General features: G+C 51.2%; 1 protein-coding gene across 2 annotated transcripts in view; it reads right to left on the bottom strand.

Annotated features, from left to right (window-relative positions):
• Znf423 (zinc finger protein 423) overlaps positions 1–23,331 on the bottom strand; it is a 310,351-nt gene that overhangs the window by 229,557 nt on the left and 57,463 nt on the right. For both annotated transcript variants that reach the window (XM_052166856.1, XM_052166855.1), the window contains exon 2: positions 21,276–21,335. In XM_052166856.1, the coding sequence (XP_052022816.1) occupies positions 21,276–21,335 (60 nt within the window). The remainder of the gene's footprint in view (positions 1–21,275; positions 21,336–23,331) is intronic.

The raw sequence follows: 23,331 nt of genomic DNA, 5'->3' as shown, positions 1-23,331 counted from the left end.
ACTGTATTTGGAGCAGCCTGAACGTGTTTCCAAAAAAGGAAACTGGGAGTCACAAGAACCACCTGCAACAGCATGCATAAGAACACACGGGCAGGGGCTAGAGAGGTGGCTCAGTGGTTAAGGGCACCGACTGCTCTTCTGAAGGTCCTGAGTTCAAATCCCAGCAACCACATGGTGGCTCACAACCATCCACAATGAGATCTGACCCCCTCTTCTGGGGTGTCTGAAGACAACTACAGTGTATTTACATATAATAATAAATAAATCTTTTTTAAAAATTAAAAAAAAAAAAGACACGGGCATCCAGCATCCTACATCCCCTGTCTCTTCCTGACTAACTGGCTAACTCCAAAGAATATTCTTCACATGTGCACACACACACACACACACACACACACACACACACACACGTATGAGCACCCTTCAGGTAAAGCCTAAGAAGGGAATGAACTATCAAATCCGTGTTCAAATCCACTCAGCCAGGGCAAGAGGTAGGCTAAGGTCACAATTCAAAGAGTCCTTCAAGCAAAGATCTGCCCAGTCACAACAGACATGTCAGGCCCTACGAAACTGCAAGACACTGTGATCTTTGAGAGGAGCCTGTGACTGCTTGAACGGCTGTCTCTAAATCAAGGTGAGAGAGCTGAGGCTCGTGGAACTCAGGCAGTGGAGGGGAGGAGTAGTCAGGAGACAGAAGGTCAGAAACAACTCCCCAGGCCCAGGAAGCCCCCGCTTTGCTTTCCCAAAGGAAACTAGAGATAGTGAAGGACAGGACCCAAGGACATTGCCTCGGCCCCTTGAGAACTACCTGTGGCCACTTTCTGCTTCCTAACTTAAACCACGGCCTGAGAACCGACTGAGCCACCTGCACCAGAGTTGGTCTGACAACAGTTCGTTTTAGTAAATCAGGGTGAACGAGTAGAAGCAGGCATGCGCGCGCACCCACCACAGGCCCACAGCAGGCGTGCTTGGCTTCCTGAGGGCCTCCTGCTCCCCATTCACTGAGTGTAACTCACAGATCCAACCCGGGGGCAGACTGTCACCTACGTGTGCACAGGAATCGGCCGTAGGACATTCCGTCCCTGGCACAGCCCCACTCTTGCTCACACGTGGTTACGGATGCGACTGAAAAGTTCCCACCATGGCTTCTCTCACTCCACTACAGTAGCACTTGACTGAGACACTCTGTGACAGTGTTTACAATGTTAGCAGCTCCCTGGTTCCTGGCCTGAGGTCATAGCACTCCCAGAACCCCGGGGAACTTCCAGAAGACCCTAGGCGCTATCTCTTATGCCAAAGCAGCCTGACAGCCTGAAGAGACCAGGGCTGTGCCTAAGGGTCATCTCTGTTGGCATCAAAAGACCAGTTCTGCAGATGGGCTCCAAGCTCAGGAGGTCACACACAGGTGTCACCTGTTGCTATGGCTACCACATACCTTCCCAGAAGCCCACTTCCCACCCTGCGAACATGCCATCGTCCCCCTTCCCCCCCCTTTGTCTTTCTCTCCCTCCCCTCTTTGTCCCCAGTAAGACCTCTTACACATGGAACTGCTTTGGCCTGGTGAGCTATGTTCAGACTCAGGTCGATGTGTTCTAACACATCAACCACCACCCTTCAGAGAATTACCTTTGTGCGTCCTTCTGTCTCCTAACTTGAAGCCCATCCTGAGAACTGACTGAACCATCTGCACCACCACCACCACCACCACCACTACAGCTACTCAGCAAAAGTGAGGGATAGATGCTAGGTGTCTTTCTTTTGGGCAACAGAAAGGTGTGCGTGGATATATGCATGCACCTGCCTCTGCCCCCTCTCCAGGCTATGGGCCACAGGTGATCACGTGTACAGAATGACTGGAGCAGAGCTTGCTGCTTCCGGAAGATGAGGAGCTAGGGGAACCCAGATGGATGTATGGACACAGCGCATGACACAGGACCAATCAGCACTGAAAGGGAAAGAAACACTAACACTAACACGGCCAGTGGAAGAACAGGTAAGAAGCGAAACAGTCAGGTTTCCAACGCATAACCAGCACACCTATTGGTACCTTGGATGGACTGGGGCAGCTTCCAGGCTGGGAGCAAAGAGGGAGGCTGGTGACAGGGGAATGGATTTCAGAAACTCTGGGGATGGGAGGGGCAAAACGCCTCCAAAGGCTCAGTGTTACAATTTCTCTTAAAAAAAAAAAAACTATAAATAAGGGGGTGGGGTGGGAGGGGAGTATGCAAGAAAATTAAAGCAGAAATCATATTACTCCAGACAAAATGGAATTCAGAGCAGATATCTTTAAATAGGGCAAGGGTTGCCTTATATTATAAATGATTAAGAAATGGGGGTTCAGGGTCCGGTATGTTCAGAGTACAGCAAGAAGGGAAGAAGAGCACACCCCCAACCAAAAAGAAAGTGCAAATAAGAGCTTGCTGTTTTCTTCTTTCTAGTTTTTTGGAGGTGCATGTAGGTTCGTGAATGTATTTGCGTGCACGAATATGCACATGTATGGACAAATATGCATAGGCCAGGACAAGCACCTCTCTCCACCTTGGTTTATTTAGTCAGGGTGATCTCACTAGCAGCCGGGGCTCACAGAATAGACCATCTGGCAGCAAGCCCCAGGGACGCAGCTGTCTCTGGGTCCCCAGCACTGGGATTGCAAGCATACACCAGCACACCCATCTTTTTACTTGGGTGCAGGGGGAATCAAGCTGAGTCCTGCAGCTCACACAGCTAAGCTGGAGTCCCAGTCCTTCTTCCTTCCTTCCTTCATTTCTTTATTTATCTTGGTTTTTGTTGTTTTTGTTTGTTAGACATGGTTTCTCTGTGTACCTCTAGTTATCCAAGATCTAGCTCTGTAGACCGGGGACGCCTTGAACTCACAGGGATCCACCTGCCCCCCCCCCAAGTGCTGAGGTGAAAAATGTGTGCCACACCTGCCTGGCAGCTGCTCTTTCTTTCCTGGCCAATACGGCTCCAGAGGAAGCAGGCTCTGCAAAGGTTAGAAAACACTGTGCTCAAGGTCAGCTTGGTGCCCATAGCATAGGCTATGACAGGCACCTCCTTAGGACATCTTTTGTGGTATATTTGTTTTTGTCTTGTGTTTTTGTTTTTGTCATTGTTTGGTTTGGTTTATTGGAAGGATGTTGCTGGGTGACCTGGTTGGTTTAGATCCTGTCTGTAGCCCCAGTGACCCCAAAAACACTCAACCCTCTTAAGTCAGCCTCCTCGGGGCTGCAATGCCAGTCCTGTACCGCCAAGCTCAGAGCACTGACGTCACACAATTTGAGAATAAGTCCTAGCTCTAAGATCCCCTTCTCCTGTGGCTCCTGGTAAAAACAAGGTTTTGCATCCTGGGAGGTCAAGGAAATTCCAGTTGCTCTAAGCACCAGGCTGAGCTGCGGGGAAAATAACAGACGTCAGCCTCCAACCAGCCCCGTCTGCTACCACACGCACGCACTTAGAGACTGGCTCTTTATAATCTGTGTCCTTTCTCTTCAGTGCAGATCTACAGCCTGAGGTCCTCGGACTACAGGTAAGGAAACTGAGGTTTGGAGAACCCAAGTAATCAGAGTAAGACCCTCAGAAGAAGGCAAGACCCAGCTTCAACCAGGGTTCAACTGTGGTGTCCTCCAGGGACACCAAAGCAACCCGGGAGCCATAGCGGAGATCTCCAACAGTAAAACTTAACATAGGCCAAGTTCCTGGCTTCCCCACCCCCAAGTCAAAATCCAACTCACTCCACTGGGATGGGTGAAATCCTCAGGTACTTGGCTCTAAAAATTGATTTAATCTAACCAACCCAGAAGAGGTTTCTTTCTGATCTACAAATGATGAGGAGGGGGGAAAAACTTGAGAGGTGATCAGAGAGGAACATGGATAGCCAAAAATCACAGCATAATTCCCAACCTTTGGTCTTAGAGTCAGACCTCACCAGCTCCCCTTCCCACCTCCCGCCCCAAGCAAAACCACGAACACCCTCTAGGATGACTGAGACACAGGCACATTCTCTGAAGTCTTCCTGCCAGGCCACCACCTACTGCCCACCTGACAACCAGTTCCTCATTTTCTCCTGCTAATTAACTTGGATGGCAATGTCTTTAAAGCGAAGCTCAGGGCCCCCCCACCCCTTCTGTGAACCAATTTCATCACAACAGAAACCATGTTGCCAAAATGAGAAAAATGAGAATCCCCTTCTCCTAGGGCCTGTGCCCTTGAAGGCATCTTATTAGAGAAGGCCAGTTCTTAATTAACATTTTGATCTTTAATCCGTTACCCATCCCTCTAATCCTGTTCAGAGGTGTGGCTGGCCCACTTCCGCAGGCAGAGAGTCCAGCACCCGGGCTCGCCACAGCTGGACGCCACCGGCAGAACTCCGTTCCCAGACACCTGCTCTGCTCCAGACGGGAGCCACATCCAGGACCGGTGGAAGCCAGCTCTCTAGCCAGCTCCATGCAAACCTGGACGGCCACTGCAGACAGGAGTTCACTTCATTAACCCGGAGCCCCAGGCGTCCCCATTGGCCCTCGTTCTCTTGGCTCTGAGAAGCTTTGCTTCAAAGAAATGATGTCCTTCCTAGCCTAGCTTTGCCCGCTCCAGCACACTTCAGCCTGTGATGAATTCTGTAACTGCAGCAAACATATCAAGACACAGATGGCACAGCAGCCTCGGGCCCCAGAAAGCCCAGAGCCTGCCCTGTGACTTACAACCTAGTTTGGGTACATGACCACCCCTGCTCACCTCCAGAGGCCACATCCAATATCACACTCAGTCCTCACTGCCTGCCCAGGTGGTATGGCCCACCCGGTGACAGGTACCTGCTGCATGCATGTAACCTGACCCCCACTTTTGCAACCGCTCATAGTCTCCCATCCCCCAGAATCCCTCAGTATCTACCGGGAGCTTTGCAGTAATAGCAATTCAACCTAAGTCCTGATCAGTGGCCTCAAAGTGCCCCACATCTCAATAAGCTTGCCCCAGAGCCAGCTGTGCAGTTATCTGCCTCAGAGGGCCTCCATGCCAGCCTCGGCTCATAGTCTTCATTCTGGCGTTCTGTGAGAGGCCCCTCCAGAGAAGCCAAGCTGACCACTTCTGTCTGGGCGTGACTGCAACTCCCTGGGCCTCACCCACCAAGGGGCTGGCATCCCCCTGCCTCCGACTCATGCACAGCTAAAGGGGTGCTCCAACAAAGCCACAGTGCTATGGCCTGCTCACTGCCCTTCAAGCACCTAGCCACATCCAGAAGAACTCAGCTTCCCACCCTCACGCCCTGGCCCCTTGGACTCACTGGTTTGCCAGTGAAGGCCCTTTGCCCACAAGCTCACCTGCTCCTAATACCCCTTTTACTCAGGCAAAAGCTTCTGACCATCCCATCTACCTGCCATATGCAACCATTTACTGAGCACTTCAGTGACACATGTCACACGTCCTTTCTCACAATCACAATCCCAGCACAATCTCCACTCTCCATAGAAGAGCTGTCTGTCCTGTTCGCCACCTGGAACAGGGACAACAGGTAGTAGGTGTTCAATAACACAGGTGACTGCCAGAGTAAATAAACCTGTGGGGACAGTGCCAGTAGTGATCCAGGCTCACAGCCCGACAAGGAGATAACTTGTATCAGTAACATGAAGCGCATGCAACATTAGCTGAAGAGGTAGTTAGACATAAAGCAGAACTTCCCACTGATACATGTCCTGTCCGTGCATGAACAAAGGCAAAACTCCTGCTGGGGAGGAGGAAGAGGAAACTGGCCTCAGTAGGAGAGGATATGAAGCCTACAGACCAGGGAGAGGGGGCAGCCAGCATGTGGTCATCCACAGGCTCCTAAGGGCAGGATGGAGGGGGCTCATACACAACTTTAAACCCAGGTGCCACACAGACGCTCGCCTGAAGGGCAGCAGAGCCCCAGCATTGGCAGGCGCATTCCACAGCTGTCCTTAAGTTGCTTTGCACTGCCCACACTGAGAGAAGTTAACTGCAGTAACGACCTGGGCATCCACCCATGCCACCCTCAGCAAAGTAAAGAGCTACGGCACGTGTGTGAACACAGTTGTCTGCAACTTGCTATGCAGCAGCTACCCAGACCGCTGGCATCTCCGAGCCTCACACTTCCGCAGAAAGCAGTGCTTCCTACCTACGGCCAGAATCCGTGCAGGTTCTGTGGCCCTGCTGCTGCCGGAGGAAAGGTAGCAAGCACACAAAACTTGGAGGTGCGCAGCTGAGTTCCACTCTCTCCCCGGGCCAGCCCTGGCCTCTGGGGCTAATTCTGGAAGTGCCTATAGGGTGCGTGTGTAAGGGTAGGGCAGAGCCGCGGGGGCATGGCCATCAAAGCATCTGCTGGGGTCGCCATGGCCATCCCTGAGGCATAGAGCCCCTCAAAAGAAGGCAATCATCAGCCGGGCAGTGGTGGTGCATGCCTTTAATCCCAGCACTTGGGAAGCAGAGGCAGGCAGATTTCTGAGTTCGAGGCCAGCCTGGTCTACAGAGTGAGTTCCAGGACAGCCAGGGCTATACAGAAAAAAAAAAAAAAAAACAAACAAACAAACCAAAAACCAAAACCAAACAAATTAAAAAAAGGCAGTCATCCGACAAGGTTCCCTAGGTTGGCCACGCCTCTTTCCTTTCCTCCATATTTGGAAGTTTTCTCCTCCTACCTAGATAAGAGATGCCCCAGGATTGCCCCAGGAAGGCTCACAGTGGAAAACCTATAGGGCACCAGCCAGTCAGAAGAAGTGCTGAGCAGGGTCTCAAGGGCCCAGGCCCAGATCCCTCTCTCGGTAGACAGTTAAGTAGGCATAGAGATAGGTGCAGGGCACACAGGTTCTCTTTTGCACCTCCATTTCCCAGACTGTGTCCCTCCTGGAAGCTGTAGTCTAGCCACACCCAGTAGTAAAATACAACAACCTGGCAGGAGGTAGCAGGTCAGGCAAGTGTGGCAAGAGAGGCAAGTCCTCAGCCAGTCTGCAGCAAGCAAGGCCAGCAAGGCTCTGGGTGGCCAGGTGAGTGAGGCGCCTCCCACGGGGCGGGGCAGGGCGGGGTGGGGCGGGGCTTACCGGTGTTAGCTGCTCCGCCCACTGGCCCAAAACTTTAGGAGTTGGATACAAAACAAGGCTGTTGTTATCTCAGGTCAACGAGTGAGGAGCCTCTGAAGAAGTTGCTGAAGTGCATTATGACCCACTCTGGACAGATACCCAGGCATCTGCCTAGCCTCCAAGACAGGCTGTCTGCCAACTCCACACATGGGTTGTATGGAAGATGGACTAGTCAGTCCATCAGTGTCTTCTCAAGGCGGCCATTAAAAAAAAAAAATATATCAAGGAAAAATGTAGCTCGCGCCAAATTGTGACTGTGCTGGTGGCTGCTGAGGTACCTGGTGGCTGCAGTGACGGTGGCAGCCGCTCTTCCTTCGTTCTATTTCCCTTTTGGCCTAGGCTGCCAGGAAGCTCATCAACTGTACACTGACCTAACCCTTATTGTAAGTTTCCAACAAAATCCGTCTTTTCCTCAATGACTTAGGCTATCCAGTGAGGCATAGGACACCCCTGTCACAAATCACCACAGAGGGCCAGGCCCTGAGCTGACCACATACCATCTCCTGTCTCGGCTTCTTTCCTCATAGTAAAGCCACGGGTCCTGACTCTGTGATCCCAATTAAAGGTCAGGAACTGTTCCTCAGAAGAGCCCATGACTGAGTCAGGCCGGTTCTCCAAGAGTGGCTTCCAGGTGGTACTGTACCGGCGCCAGTTCCCTCTCTATTGGTCTCTGGGAACAAATTCCTGAGGACAAAGCCATTGTACTCTGACCCTTCACGCAGCCCAGACCTGTGCTCAGCACACGTGCACAAAGTTGGTGATGGAAACAAAGATCCTGTGCCTTTGCATCTTCAGGGCTCAGGGGCCCTCACCCTCGCATTAACCATAACCACAGCCGAGACCCTAAGGGCAAAACTAAACTCCTTCACCCTGCGTAAACTAACAAAACGGGAATTCTCCTGGCCTGGCCTGTATAGCCAGCATTTCTGCCCACAGCAAAAACTAAGCCAGGCCAGGCAGTGGTGGCTCACACCTTTAATCCCAACACTTGAGAGGCAGAGGCAGGAGGATTTCTGAGTTCGAGGCCAACCTGGTCTACAGAGTGAGTTCCAGGACAACCAGGGCTACACAGAGAAACCCTGTCTCGAAAAAAACAAAACAAAAAAGCTAGGCCAGGTGGAGAGACGATGCAGGCTCTTACTGACTGACAGTGTGCGCTCACACAGCGGATAGAAGCATGTGGGGTCTGTTGTAGGGAATCAGCAGCGAGACAGGAGCTCACTATACACACACACACACACACACACACAAAATCATCACCACCAGCACAGCAGCAACAACCTTGGGCAGAGTAGGCTGAGCCCATAAAAGCCCAGAGAAGGTGGTGTTGGCGCCTCCCAGCACTTGGGAGGCAGAGGCAGGCGGATTTCTGAGTTCGAGGCCAGCCTGGTCTACAGAGTGAGTTCCAGGACAGCCAGGGCTATACAGAGAAACCCTGTCTCGAAAAAAACCAAAAGCCAAAAAATAAAAAATAAATTAAAAAAAAGCCCAGAGGATTGGACAAGAAGCCGGCGTTGACCTCCCCCTCCCTGGGTAATGGTTCTGGCCTATACGAGCCAGCCTAGGGTGGGGGTGGGGAAGATGCCCAGCCCCTGCTTCCTGCCTATTTCAGGCTGGCCAGGAGCCCTGCAGACAGCGCAGGAAATAACAGGGGCCCCAAGAGGCTGCCCAGGGCCGGCCAGCCTGGGCTGCCCAGGGAGGGAAGGAGGCCATTGTCAGCCTTTGTTTCGGTTTCCCCAGCACTACCCAGAATCCAAGAAGCCAGGGAGCTGACAGAGCCTCCCTCTGCAGCTGTCCGGCCTCCAGCAGCCTGGAGCTGTGTAGCCTCCAGGCTGCAGCCCTGCAGGCAGGACTGCAGGGTCCCCAGGGCTTTTAAAGTGGCAGGTGCAGGGTAAGAACTCAGCCCTGTCAAAGTTGAAGATGCATGTGTGCACGGGCCAAGATGGGCAGGGCAGTCAGACAGGCGGATGGGTATGGGGGGTTTTTATTCCGCCTTGGTCAGGCCAGCACTGGGTCCGGCAACATGGATGAGTGTCTGGGAGGAAAGGTCTAGGCCCTGGAGGCAACAATGAAGAAACTGAAGAAAGAAAACAGAGAGCCAAGAGAGGAGACACTATACCCCAAGCACACTGACACTGACCTGACCCTGCAAAGCGGCCATGGGGTCATCCAAAATGCAGGCAGCAGCTGCCGCATGCAAACACAGCACTTTGGATAGGAGGGAACCCAGCTGAGATGCACATGTACAGGTGTATGCACACATTTACAGGTATCTTTGTGGGTATGCATACACAGTTGAACATATATATATACATACACACTTATATGTATGCATATATTCATACTCTTACACATACATATATACATACATACATACACACACAATACATTATATAGAAGGGCCTTCGTAAAGGCCCATGAGTGTGAATGTGCACATCGAGGAATGTGTACATGTGAAAATATGTATGCCTGTGCATCATAGGTGTATGTGCACGCCAGGCTTATGCCCAACAGCAGTCCCTGCCTCACACACAGTCCCTGGCAGCTTCTCACCTGCAAACGGCCACTACAGTGGCTTCATCAAGATTGCCAGCCCATCCTAGCACACCTAACAGCAAAGGAAGAACACTGAACCCCCAGACTGCCAGCCAGCCAGCAGCTCCAGAAGGTGGGCCCTGGACTCAGTTCAGGCAGCAGCCCACCAGCTGAGAGGCAACACACGGCTCTCTCCCGCTCCGGGCCACTGTGGCCATCTGTAGGGTCAGAGAACATGCTGTCGGTGCCCAGCCCCTGCCTGGCAGTGAGTGCTTGCTCTCTGGATGGCAGTTACTAATGAGTCAGCAATGGGCATAACGGCCCTTATCCCAGCCTCTGCAAGCCTGGGGGGGGGGGGGAGGGTAGGCAAGGCACTGCACCCTGAAAACAGCAGCTATAAAATGTACCAGGTTTACTAGATACAGTATCTGTTTGAGGTGCTAAGCACTGCCAAGTCAAGCCAGGAGTTAAAGCCATCAAAGAGCAGGGTGGTATGTGAGGCTGTATAAGTTATGTGGATGCAGTGATTATGTATAGAGTTCTCAAAAAATTGTTTTATAAAAAGCAATCAAAAAGAGAATATGCAGTATTGGTAGAATGGCCTCTCTCTGAGCAAGACAGAACCGGATAGCCAGTTTCAGTGTGTGCACGCATGTCAGGTACACTCCCATCCCATGAGGGGGCAGCAGCCAGAGCCCAGCAAGCTGCCTGCAGCCTAGATCTGGTGCATCTCCGACCATGGCCACAAACGCCCAAAGGCCAGCCCACAGAATATCCGCCTAGGAAGCCAGGACCAGCCAGGCTGGGTTGACCTTGGCCATTTCCTGCCAAGCACTGACTCTGCCTCCACAGTCGGCACACGTATCCAGTCCCACCCACTAAAACAGTCTAACTACACCATTGGCTCAGGGTTCTGCCTTTGAGAGCAGACTCTGGCCTCATACCAAGGCACCCCATGCTCCTTCTAAGGAAAAGCCATAATCCCAAGCAGGTTGAACAAATGTGGTTCTGAGGCCTGCCTGGGAACAAGGGTGAGACTTGGGGGTGTCAGGGGGTGCTGCTGTAATGGGGGAGTGGGGACTCTGCTGTGGTGGTGGTGGTGGGGGGGTGATCTGAGGCTCTCTGCTACCCCAGCCCCAAGCTCAGAGCTAAGATCCAACACTTGCTTCTCCTCATATGGTCCACAGAAAGGGGAAAGGCGCAGAGGACGGGAGCCCCTGGAGAAGGAGCACTGCACATGGAGTCTCTCCTGAGACCTCGCTGCCGTTCCTACTTTAGACGAGGAAGTGAACGCACCTCAGAAGAGATAGAGTAACTGGCTCAAAAGTCACACAGCTAATGAGTAGCTGGATTCCAAACCTAGACATTGTTCTTATCAAAGAGGACAAAAAATTAGGCCCCAGCCGGGCGGTGGTGACACACGCCTGTAATCCCAGCACTCTGGGAGGCAGAGGCAGGTGGATTTCTGAGTTCGAGGCCAGCCTGGTCTACAGAGTGAGTTCCAGGACAGCCAGGGCTACAACAGAGAAACCCTGTCTCCAAAAACCAAATCCAAAAAACAAAAAACAAAAAAAAACAAACAAACAAACAAAAAAAAAAAAAGTTGGACCCCAAAGTGCCCAAGGCAAATACGAAACAGGAAAGGTGATGTTCTGGACCTCAGCCTAGTCTGAGGTCTGGGGCCAGGGACTGGGAGTAGTACCCTGGGAGTGACCAGAGTACAGGGGAGAGCCGGTGAGGGCAGGAAGCAGGAGGCTGGCTCCAAGGGCACTGAGAAAGCCAAGAAACCATAGAGGGGGTCATCCTGGGAAGTGTGCTGGAGAAGGTGCGGCTTAGGCTGTTTCAAATGATCAACAAGATGGAGGACCCAGTAGGAGAAGAAGAACCAGGGTAGACCTATGGTAGCACCATGCCAGTGTCACAGCTACAGCATCTCCTGCATGTCTGGACCTGACGAGCTGCCGTCAGCATTCTGACAAGGACACCATGTTGCCTCCATGTTCAGGTTCAGACAGTGATGGCATAAACCGATCCAGGATGCACAAGCTGGGAAACAGCCCATAAATGCCTCGACACTCCCCATCCCCCCCACACACACCCCTGGAGGGCTGGTCCTGTTTAATGACCAGGCTGAAAGTTGCCAAAAGAACTACAGACTTCTGTCCCCCTGCCGGGTTCGCGGGCCTTTGGGAAGGGGTAATGGCATAAGGTAATGGCCTTCCTATTACTGAGAGTCACCTGCGCTTGAGGAAAGCAGAATCAGAACCCTCCCACCCACACCCCCACCACCACACCCTCTAACGTCCTCTGACATCACCAAGTAGGGAAATACTACATGCTGGCCTTGCCAGGACAGACAGACCAGAGTCCGAGGAGCAGCAGCAGGAGCACTGGCTGAGCACTGGGACCATGTACTGAACAGGCGGAGAATGGCCGCATCTAGCCGGAGAATGGCCGCATCTAGCCGGAGAGAGTGGAACTGAGACGATCAAGCCCCTGTCATGGAGGCGAAACCCCAGAGAGGAGGAAGTGCAGAAGAGAAACACAGCTCTCAGGTTCATTCACTCCCCGTGCCCAAGCTCCTGCATGCCTGGCTACCAGCACACGCATGTACACAGATGCCTCGGCACTGCACACTGTTGTGCACACAGACATACCAGAGAGGAAGCACTGGCGAGCGTGGCCCAAGAGCAGCCAAGACAGAAGGGAACCTGAGGAAAAGGGAGCCGAGAGGCGGAGAAGTAGCACATCCTCGATGGAGGAGAGCTGCCCCGTGTTTGCCCCGGCCTAGAAAGGGGCACAAAGGCACCAGGATCTGTCAGGGCTCTGAGCCAGGGCAGCAGGAAACTGCGCACACGCACACGCACACGCACACGCACACGCACACGAGGCAGGCAAACACACACGTGTCTGTGCCTGCGTGCACACATGGCAGATGCCCGACCTCGTGGGCTGCTCACCATGGTAACAGAGTGGCCCCCTCTCAGCTCCAGTCATCACCTGAAGACTTCTGAAGTCCCCCGTGCTGTTGCGAAGCAGGTCTAACAAAGGCCTGGCTCAGGCCAGCTCAGCCAGGGGGGCCTTGCAGCCAACCAGCTGACGCATGCCCGCCATGCTCCCCTGGTGAGCTCAGGGCCACCATGTCTTCCTACCCAGCCTGCCTGGCTCCACTTAGCTCAACTCCCCACAGACTCCCCAGCCGAGCTAATGAGAAACTCCCCAGCTGGCCCTGTATAAAAACGCATTTCATAAGTCTTTAAAATGCTAGGAAATTCTACATCTCTTTACTGAGGCTTTCCTGTTCCTGGAAAATGTCCCCTGGTCCTCATCAAGCAGACAAGGGGAGGGGGATAGAGCACAAAAGGTGGACAACACCCTCTAGTGCAGCCTGGAGTCACAGGGCCATGGGACACAGCGAGGGGACTCCCAGCTAGTGCCAGAGGGACAGGGAGGACCTCAGAGTAAGACGCTCAAGGAGAGGGGCCATGTGGGAAAGCGGGGAGAAGGGGGGGGGGCAGCCTGGACTGCCTTGGTTTGAGAACTGAAAAGAAAAGTGGGCCTGAGTGAGGTGGTGTACTGCAACCCCTCAGCCCTTGAGAAGCTGGGGGAGGGGACGCCATCAGCTACAGTGGCACACCTGAAAGCACTGGGAACCACCCCACACCTGAGACCTGACACCCAGCACCTAGGTCCTGCCTCAACCACAGAGCCAAGGTTCTGGGAGTCCTTGAGGTTCTGTTTCATGGAGACAACAATGGAGGCAGTCTTCTATCACATGCACCCTGCCCTCATCTCTGTCAAAGGTCTGGATATAAAGGAGCTTGCAAAGGTCTGGCATGTTGGCAGCATGTGTGGAAATGCTGGGAGCCTGCAGCACCATCCCTGGGAAGCCCCTGGAATAACAAATAGTCGCTACACAGTCTGACCAAACAGGACCAGGGTGGTGGCTTCCACTCCCCACACCAGGAGGTCCACTCTTCTGGATGTTTCCTTTGCCTGGCCCAAGCTACAGGAAGTGGGGGCTGACCACAGCCTACCCCTAACCAGAACCAATAAAAGGAAACCAGTTTTATGTATTCTTTCCCAAAAGCCCAGAACAGATAACCAGCTCCCTGTTGTAACCTGACAGCCAAGCAGGCCCCTGCAGCCACATTCCCTGCAACCTAGCACCACCACCACCACCACCATCACCAGCACGACCACCACCTCCTCCTCCTCCTCCACCACCTCCATCACCACCACCACCACCACCACCACCACCACACCCCACACCCCACACCCCACAATTAGTGGTCATAGAAAGCCTGATCACAAGTGTCTGCCAGGACTCAACTTTTTCAGGAATAAAGGTCTTCAGGTAGGCATTTTCCAGGCAGCACCAAAGGTTAGAGAGCTCTAGCAGGACTCTTCCCTAGACCTAGGTGCCCCGCAACAGTGCCAACCAGTCACTGGCCTTTCTGCAAGGGAAGAGCAGTCTCACAGTCAGGTCTGCCCTCTGTGGTGAGCTGTGATGTTCATGCACAAGTTGCCTGGATTCAAATCCCTGCTCTGCTGTTCTTGGCTGTGTGACCTGGAAGCAATCAGAAGCATCTCTGTGCCTCTTTTTTTTTCCTTTTAAAATCCACTTAGACAAAGCTGGTGAGATCTGACTCCTAGAGGCATCTACTATAGCAGTGATGGATTCTAGTAGCAAGGACAAGGAGACCAATAGCATGGCAAGGAAGTCTCTAGTTTTGACCACAGAGCAGCATCGATAGTCTGGGCCAGCACGACGACTGATTAAAACGACTGTTACAAACCCCAGCATGTGTCACTAAGCCAGAAATAAATCTACTAGTCTGCCCTGGCAGGTACAGAACATTAACCGCCAGGTCCACCTTGGTGTACCAACTCCAACCACACAGTCAGCCCTCCAGACCCCCCTCCAGACCTCCTTCCCTCTACATCCTCATGCCACAGCCCATGAGAAAGTCTCACAGTCCCTATACCAGCTAGGAGAGGACATCATCCAGGACAGCAGGCTAGACAGGTGACAGGGAAGTGAGCACCTGTCTCTGTCAGAGCAGTGACGTATGGGGATGAAGAGGCACGGGCTTGGCTGGGAAATCTCACACAGAACCACACACATCCTTACCAGAACTTTCCAAAGGGTCAGAAGAAAGAGGAACCCTGGAGGGGGAAATGGGCTCCCAGCCATACTGGGATGGACAGGAAGACAGGAGAGGAAGGGAGGACACAGGCTCAAGGCTGGAGACCTAACACAAGCCAGCAAAATGGTCCCTTGGTAAAGCTATTGTCAACACACAGACACCACACAGACATACACAGACATACACACACAGAGACACACAGACACACACACAGATATACACACACAGACACCACACAGACATACACACACATACACACACAGAGACACACAGACACACACACAGATATACACACTCAGACACACGCAGACACACAGACACATGCAGACACACACACAGACATACATACACAGACACACAGAGACACACAGACACACACACACAGATACACACACACCACACAGACATACACACACAGAGACACACACGCAGACACACACACACAGACACATGCAGACACACACACACAGACATACACACACAGACACACACACATGGACACAGACATGCACACAGACATGCACACACACACACACACCCTTCTTACCTGTAACCAGGCCCCAGGGCGGCTGATAACAAGGAGTTTCCTCAACCAGAACAATGATTTTCAAAATACAAGTTGTTCAAAATGAACTGCCTTCCTTCTCCCCTAGTAGGGAGCTGTAAAGGCCAATCCAGGCACCTCACGAAGTTCAGTTCCACGCTACCATAGGACCTGACCACTCCACCCCTGGAGCTGAACACCGGTGTTCAAACAGGAACTTGCACAAGATAATTCACGGCAGCACTGTGCACAGCAGCCAAAGATGTGAGCACCCGCAAGAGCCCATCAGCAGAAGGACAATAAACAAAAGGATCTCTATCTAGACTAGGGATTCAATTCTGTCCTAAGGGATGGGGGCAAGACAACCTGCGCTGCGGATCCAGTCAGTAAACAGTCTCCGGAAGCAGCGGCTGTAAGCGGGGTCCACAGCGGGCAAATCTAGAGGGATGGGAGGCAGCTGAGCCACTTCCCAGAACATGGGGGGTGGAAGAGAAGGAAAAATAGCTTTAGAGGTGCAAGGCTTCTTAAAGGGGGGTGTATCTTACCCAACTGTGACAACAGTCCCACACATCTCTGAATGTGAGGAGAACCGAACTGATCTCAAAGCTGCTTTTAAAAATGACTTGCTTTTTTTTTTTTTTAATCTACCAGTTTTATCTGAAACTGAGCTCTCTTGTGTTCTCTCTGCAGATCTCGGATGGCCGGGTAATTCCAGTACTCGGCAGCAGTCAGCAGCTGGGTGGCAGCTGCCTTCAGTAGGGTCTGTATCATGTCACCCATTAGTTCAATTGTTGAGCCACCATGAGTCTGCGTGGCGAGGAGACCTGGGTGTGTCACCTAGGAGTCTGGCCTAGTAGAGGATCTCTGGTGAACCATCTAGAAATCTAGGGAGAAATGGGGCCTTGGGTTGTGTCCCCTAAGACTCTGGAAGAAAAAAAGGCCTCTGGTTGTGGCCTCAAGGACTGGGGGGTGGGGATGGGGGTGGCTATGGCTGTGGCTCCCAGAAGCCTCACCCATTAGCAGAGATCATCTACCTTCCTAAGGAATTCACACCTCAAGCAGGCAAGCAAGTACAACTGAAGTCATAACTCCGCACCCCGCTGCAACCACATACAAAATGCTTGGGTTAGGAAAAGAATCCACAGCACCGCGGGGACTCAGAGGCAACTGAGGTTCAAAACAGGCTCAGAACTTCTCCAGATTAAAATGTCTCTTAAAATAACACACAAACACACACACACACAATCCATACACAATACCCACATACCCTCTACACACCACTCACAAAGTATACACTTAGCCTATACATACCACACACACACACACACATACACACACACACACACATAATACATACACAGCCCGCACACACCATATATACATATCTCTACACAAGACACAGCCCAAACATATATCATATATGCATACACCATATATGTGTGTGTGTAACACATAATCCATACACACCAGATGTACATAGCCACACATACAATACACACATAGCCCACACAGACACTGCAGAGCTCCCATATCATAAAACAACCAAAACCACACTTGCAGATACACACATACCATATACTTACATATAGAACACCTACACACAGCCTCTATATTAACAAAGTACACACACACACACACACACACTACAAACAATCTATAGAGTCTACATACGCACATACCACAAGCATAGGCCCACACACTCATGTAGACACCATACACAGATCTCACACAAAGCCCCCACATATACTATATACCACACCCAGTATATACACACTACACAAACACAGCCCAAGTACACACATATTCTATATACATCACACACACACCCATACCTTACACACATAGACACAAACACTTGCCACACACACATACCAAACACCTACCGCACAAGCATATATCACATACATATACTATCCACCTCACACACACACCACTACTACCACCTCACCTACAGAGTTTTGTGGGTATGAAAAATCACAGTCTCGGCCTGGAGAGATGCCTCGTCCAGTAAAGAGTCCCTGCAAGCATCAGGACCCGAATTTGGATCCCCATAACCCAGGTAAAAGCCAGACAGGCTTGGCAACCAGTCCTGCAATCCCAGCACTCACAAGGGGGAGACAAAATCTTCAGAGCAAGCTGTATACTCAGACTAATCAAAACTGAGCTCCAGGGAGAGGCTCTGCTTCAATATATAAGGTGGAGAGCCGTTGCTAAAAACACCAGATATCAACTGCAGACCACATGCACAAGTGTGTGCACACACATACATATTCATTCTCTACCCCCCATCCCAATCACAAAAGAAACCATTCATTTAAAACCCTACCCTGCTGAGCCTCCACCTCAACCCTCAATAGAGGACTCTCCCAGGGCTCTGCCTATCAGCGGCCCTGTGCATGCCAGCCCAAAGGCAGAAGGTAGCCAGCCCCTCATCAGGTTGGAGAACACTCTATCTCTTTTCATTCTTTCCCTGCCAGGCAAGGCCAAGGGACATAGAGGGAGCAGGCCAGCTGACCCTAGGATAACTACAGGGCCCATTTAGCGGGAGGCAGGGGAGGCCAGGGTACCACTTTCAAGTGCATTTGGTTCTTAACCTCCCTGCTAAATGACAAAGGGTAGGTTGCCTGCTCTGGCTATACAAATGCCAGTGTTCGAGTCTCTCTGCTCTACAGCACTCTGGCCACCACACTACTCTGTAGCTTTAAGGGCATCACCAAGACCCCAGCCCCACCCCATCTGGCAAAAAAGAATAGCAAGTCTCAATAGTTTGTCAAGGGTACCTAGGGAGGTGCCCCATAATCCTCAATGATGCCCATCTTCATTTGCTAGTATAGCCAAGTGGCATCTTCTCAGTTTAATGAAAATTACCAAACAATGTGGCTCCATCTGAGCCTGGCCCTGCCCTCCTCAGATGTCCCATAACCATTGGACAGAAAAAGTGACAGTACTGCCACTGGACAGAGTGTCACTCCACAGAGTGTCCCAATGACCCAAAGGGTAAAGGGTCCCCTGTAACTGACACACTAAGTTACATGACTAATAAATGCGTCGTCAGAAGAAACTACTGTAGGCTCTATTCAAAATCATCAGAAGGCAGCAAAGCAGTCCACACCAACTATTGCTTGTCCACTCCCTGTCCACATCAATGAGCAGGTGGCCTAAAGTTCTCTGGAACCACAGAGCATGGTTGTCATGGGCTCCTTAGGGTCAGAGGTGAATCAGAAGGGTGCAAGGTGCATGCTCGGCTCCTGAGTGGAAACTGGAAAATCTGACAACTCCCGCCACTCCTGGGAGCGCAGGGAAGACAGAGACTGGCCAGCACACCGGAGTCACAGAAATGTAGGTGACACAGACACAGTGGATGTCAGCCCTGCCTCCTGCGTACCAGGGGATGCCTCACTGCCTGAGCTTCAGTCTGGGAACCTGAGGGCTTCTCTACATCACAACCACCATCTTACCGCTTCCCTCATACCTTACCACTGCTTCCATCATGGGAATAAAGACAGCCTTCCTCCATCAGAGGCTTGGCTACAGCAAGTCCCTCTAAGAAGCTGGCACAGCCTGAGTTCACCACCCATACATGGGAGCTGAATATATACCACATACATATACATATACATGTGCATGTGCATATACATCATATACATATACATGTGCATGTGCATATACATCATATACATCACATACATCATATACATATACATGTGCATGTGCATACGCATATACATCATATACATCGTATACATCGTATACATTGTATACATATACATGTGCATGTGCATATACATATACATCATATACATATGCATATGCATGTGCATACACATATACATCATATACGTATACATGTACATGTGCATGTGCATATACATATACATCATATACATATACATATGCATGTGCATATGCATATATATCATATACATATGCATATACATACACATACACATCATATACATATACATTTATGGGGGTCTCTCTACCTACCCCTGGCTGTCCTGGAACTCACCATGTAGCCAATGTTGGCCTTGCACACAGAGATCCACCTGCTTCTGCTTACCAAGTGCTAGGATTACAAGCATGCTCAAGCACGTCCACGCCAGTCTTACTGTATTTCAGCAGCCATAGGGGACACACCTCTCCAGCACAAAGGCAGACGGGACAGCTCATCCCATTAGTTTAGCACTGACCCATGGCCTTGCCTCTTCTTCCCTAGGACAGGAGCATCTCCACTGCTCAGGCCAACAAGTCGCCCCCATGGAGGGAGCCTCTGTCACCAAGAGTTAATAGAGCATTCACATGTCTGTGAACAGATCCCACACCCACGTCATCCAAGACTCTGTGACCGCCAAACAACACTCAGGGCTTCTGGGAAGGCACCAGGCCGGAAGCTGGGGACTGGGGATCAAGGGCCAGTCCCCAACCCTTCTTCTAAGTCTGTTACATCCTACACAGTGCAGTTTTTTAGAAACCATCTTCAAGATTTTTTTTTTTTTTTTGCTGGGGTGCCAGTGAGTTGGCTCAGGGGGAAATGTGCTTGCCACACAAGCCTCAGGTCTGCTTTGACCTCCAGAACCTGCATAAAGCATAAAGCAGCAGTTCTTACTCTGTGGTTGCAACGCTTGGGGGGGGGGGGTCGAGCACCTTTCACAGGGGTGACCATCAGAAAACACAGAGATTTACATTATGATTCATAACAGTAGCAAAATTACAGTTATGAAGTAGCAACGAAAATAATTTTATGGTCAGGGGTCACCACAGCATGAGGAACTACATTAAAGGGTCGCAGCACAAGGAAGGTTGAGAACCAACTCCACAAAGTTGTCCTCTGACAGACACACATACAATATGGCCCGTGCATCACACACACACACACCATGCACACACACACACACACAATAATAACAATAAATATAAAGGCTTTCGCTGAGTCTAAATATAGGTTGTCACTCAAAACTTTTTTGTGAACTCAGTTTCTTCAGCTAAGTGAGCTGTGCCATAAGCCATGTATGGCTACAAAGCCACATTTCAGAGGTGCAACGATTAATGTTAAACATATACAGAACTGAAACGTGTGCTCAACATTATACCCTCTTGCCTCAGTTTCCACAACAAAAAGAGAGGAATGGATGTAATGCTTATCTGATAGGACTCATCTGGCAAGACTAAACGGGCCTTGGGCTCCCCATGAATCTGAAGGTGACTGTTCAGAATCCAGGGACACATACCCCTGGCATAAGGTGACTGAGACCGACAAGGAAAGGAAGCCTGTCACCTGCCAGACAGAGAACTAAGACCCAACACAATGCCAGGCTCTGGCTGAAAGCAGAAACGCCACTCCGAAGCTCCAGGCTGCGGAAGCCAGGTTCAGTCTCAAGCCCCAAGGGCCACAGAAAGGGTTCCCGGTTCAAAAGGTCTCGCCCATCAGTTACTTTGCTCAGTCGGCTGAGAGGACAAAGAGCTGAGGTAGAAAACCATGTCACCCAGCACCCCACAGTGCCTCACACCTCCCACATCTCAGCTTGCTCCCCATTACCTCCCTCTGAAGGCAGAGCCAGGCCTAACAGTCCATCCCAGGGGCAGTTGAGGAATGTTGAGTTTTGTTGGAGCTTTACTCTATTAAAGCAGCTTCTATTCAGCGTGTTTGGCAAGACAGAGTGGCAGTCAGAGTTGAAGATGCCAAGCCTGGCATTGGGGGGAACTCACCATCCATCGAACTTACCCAGAGGATGGAACCACGGCCCCTGGGAGGACCTGGGTGTGCTTGCCTCCATATGGAATGAGTTTTACTGGCCATATGGAATAGATATATAATCGTGTTGCATGGGGAAGTCTGGACTAGACACAGGAATGCGACATGAAGAAAGAATACCGTTTTCATAACCAGCTGAGTGGCTTTCTGACTCCCTGGCCTAGTCCCCCAAACCCCCAGCAATGCTCCACCAGCCCCTTGGCACTTACCTGCTGCTGCCACAGAGGAATCCCAGGCCAGCGAGAAGTCCGAGGCCTCCCCCTCTTCAACTGGAAGAGAAGAAAGAAAGGCTGTGAGCTTGGAAGCCACACACACACACACACACACACACACACACACACATATACACACACACACACCATAGGTAGGGTAAGACAGGGGTCAGAGACGATGGGAGCCCTGCGGGGGTATTTATATGCTATCCACCATAGGGAGGGGGTAAACCCAAAACCTACAGCAAGGTGGCTTTTGTTGGTGCCACAGTGATGAAATGGTGATCAGACAGGGGGATGTTCGGTGGGTGAAGCATGCACGCATGAGGACCTGAGTTCGAGTCCCCAGAACCCACACAAAGTTGAACACCATAGCACGTATCTCTCTAATCCGGGTGCTTTTATGAGATCAGAGGTGAAGACAGGAATTTCCAGAAGCTCATAGGTCTGGTAGCCTGGTGTACACAGAGGCAAACAAGAGATCCTGTCTCAAACAACGTAAAAGGCAAGGACCAACACCCAATGTCCTTTGTCACATGTGTCCTTTGTACACATGTATGCACACACACACACACACAGAGAGACAGATTATAAATAATAAAAAGAATAAAACAAGAATGGCGGGTAAGTACTGTCTCCACCAGGTTCCCACAACCCTGCATCCTGGCAGACATCACTAATCAATCCCAGCACTGCCTCCAGACAGACATATCAGAAGCTTTTTCGATCCAGTGCTACAACCGTTAGTACATAGTTTCACTTATGAACAAAACATCTGCCACCCACAGAAATGAGGCAAAACTCAGAACAGTCTCTAATCTCGCTGCCATGTCCCCCTATGAAAGCCCACAGTGCCTACCACTGAGATACAAGGTTACCGTGGTAATGGTAAAGAGCAGATATAGTGGCCTTCAGAGGTTGGGAAAACTCCGCACTTGGAGTTATGACTTACAGACAGACCTCTGGACACACAAAGGCCGGCTCTCCCTAGCCCGGCAGATAAAATCATTGCACCTTCCCCCACTTGAGCCTGGACCCCACAGACTGAGGCTTGACAGGGATGGAGTTTCCCCTACCCCAGACCCCAGCACTTTGAGACCAGGCTGGTGGGGAACAGGGGAGAAACACTCTACAGTATAATAGCACTCTTGCCCTGGAACCAGGCCCAGTCTGGAGCACATAATAATATTAAAGCTGGGTTATGGACTTTGTAAATGGAACTTTGTTTAAGCCAAAAATGTGCACACATGTTTTTCAGATTTAACAGGCTCTGCAAGCTCTGCACACGTGTAAGCTGAAAGGACCTGAGCCACCCACCTCTCTGCCAGTGATACTATAACTGGAAAAGCTGGGTGCCCACTGTTCTATGTTCCTCCGCTGGGGGGATGGGGAGCTCCTAAAGTTTCACAGTTAATGAGAGCCTGTGCCAATGTTAGGCCCCAACTTAAGGTAGTCTATGAAAAATGGGGACCTCTATAAACCATGGCACCAACGGCACGACTAGAATCCTAGCCAGCTCAAACGCAAGGAAGACAGTATGCTGAGTAGTCGGTCACCCAGTGAGGAGAGGGAGTGGCCTGGCTGTGGTCCTCACTAGCCCTATTCTCAAGTCCACTCAAGACTGTTCCCACGCCCCTGACCTGGAGGATGGTCACGCAAGAAAAGCCAGCTTCAGCTATAAAGAAAGCGAATGTGAGGACATGTCCCAATTTGTCCCTTGCAGGGGCAAGGGACCTAGGACTGCGCTATCCTGGAGACACGGGACTACAACGGTAGGAGGAAGAGTGGTCCAGTACTGCTGCGAGGAAGGTCAGAGTTGGCAGGCCACGGTGCACACTTCCTGAGGTTTGTACAGTGCCCCTGACTACAGCCCTCTCTCTCAGTGAGGGGCCCATACGCCAGCTGTCCTTGTGCCTGGAACATGAATGTGTTTTCTCACAGCTGCTGGCACTGAAACCCCACTTCCCCCCCAGCGCTAGCCCTGGCCCACATTCTGCCTTTTGAAGGTATGAGCATATGCCTTCTTTATACATTCTTGATGAGAAGAAGAAAG

Source organism: Apodemus sylvaticus, chromosome 21, assembly GCF_947179515.1.
Source record: "Apodemus sylvaticus chromosome 21, mApoSyl1.1, whole genome shotgun sequence".
NCBI classification, from domain to species: Eukaryota; Metazoa; Chordata; class Mammalia; order Rodentia; family Muridae; genus Apodemus; species Apodemus sylvaticus.
Note: the sequence above shows the minus strand (reverse complement) of the source record. Positions and strands in the feature narration are given on the sequence as shown.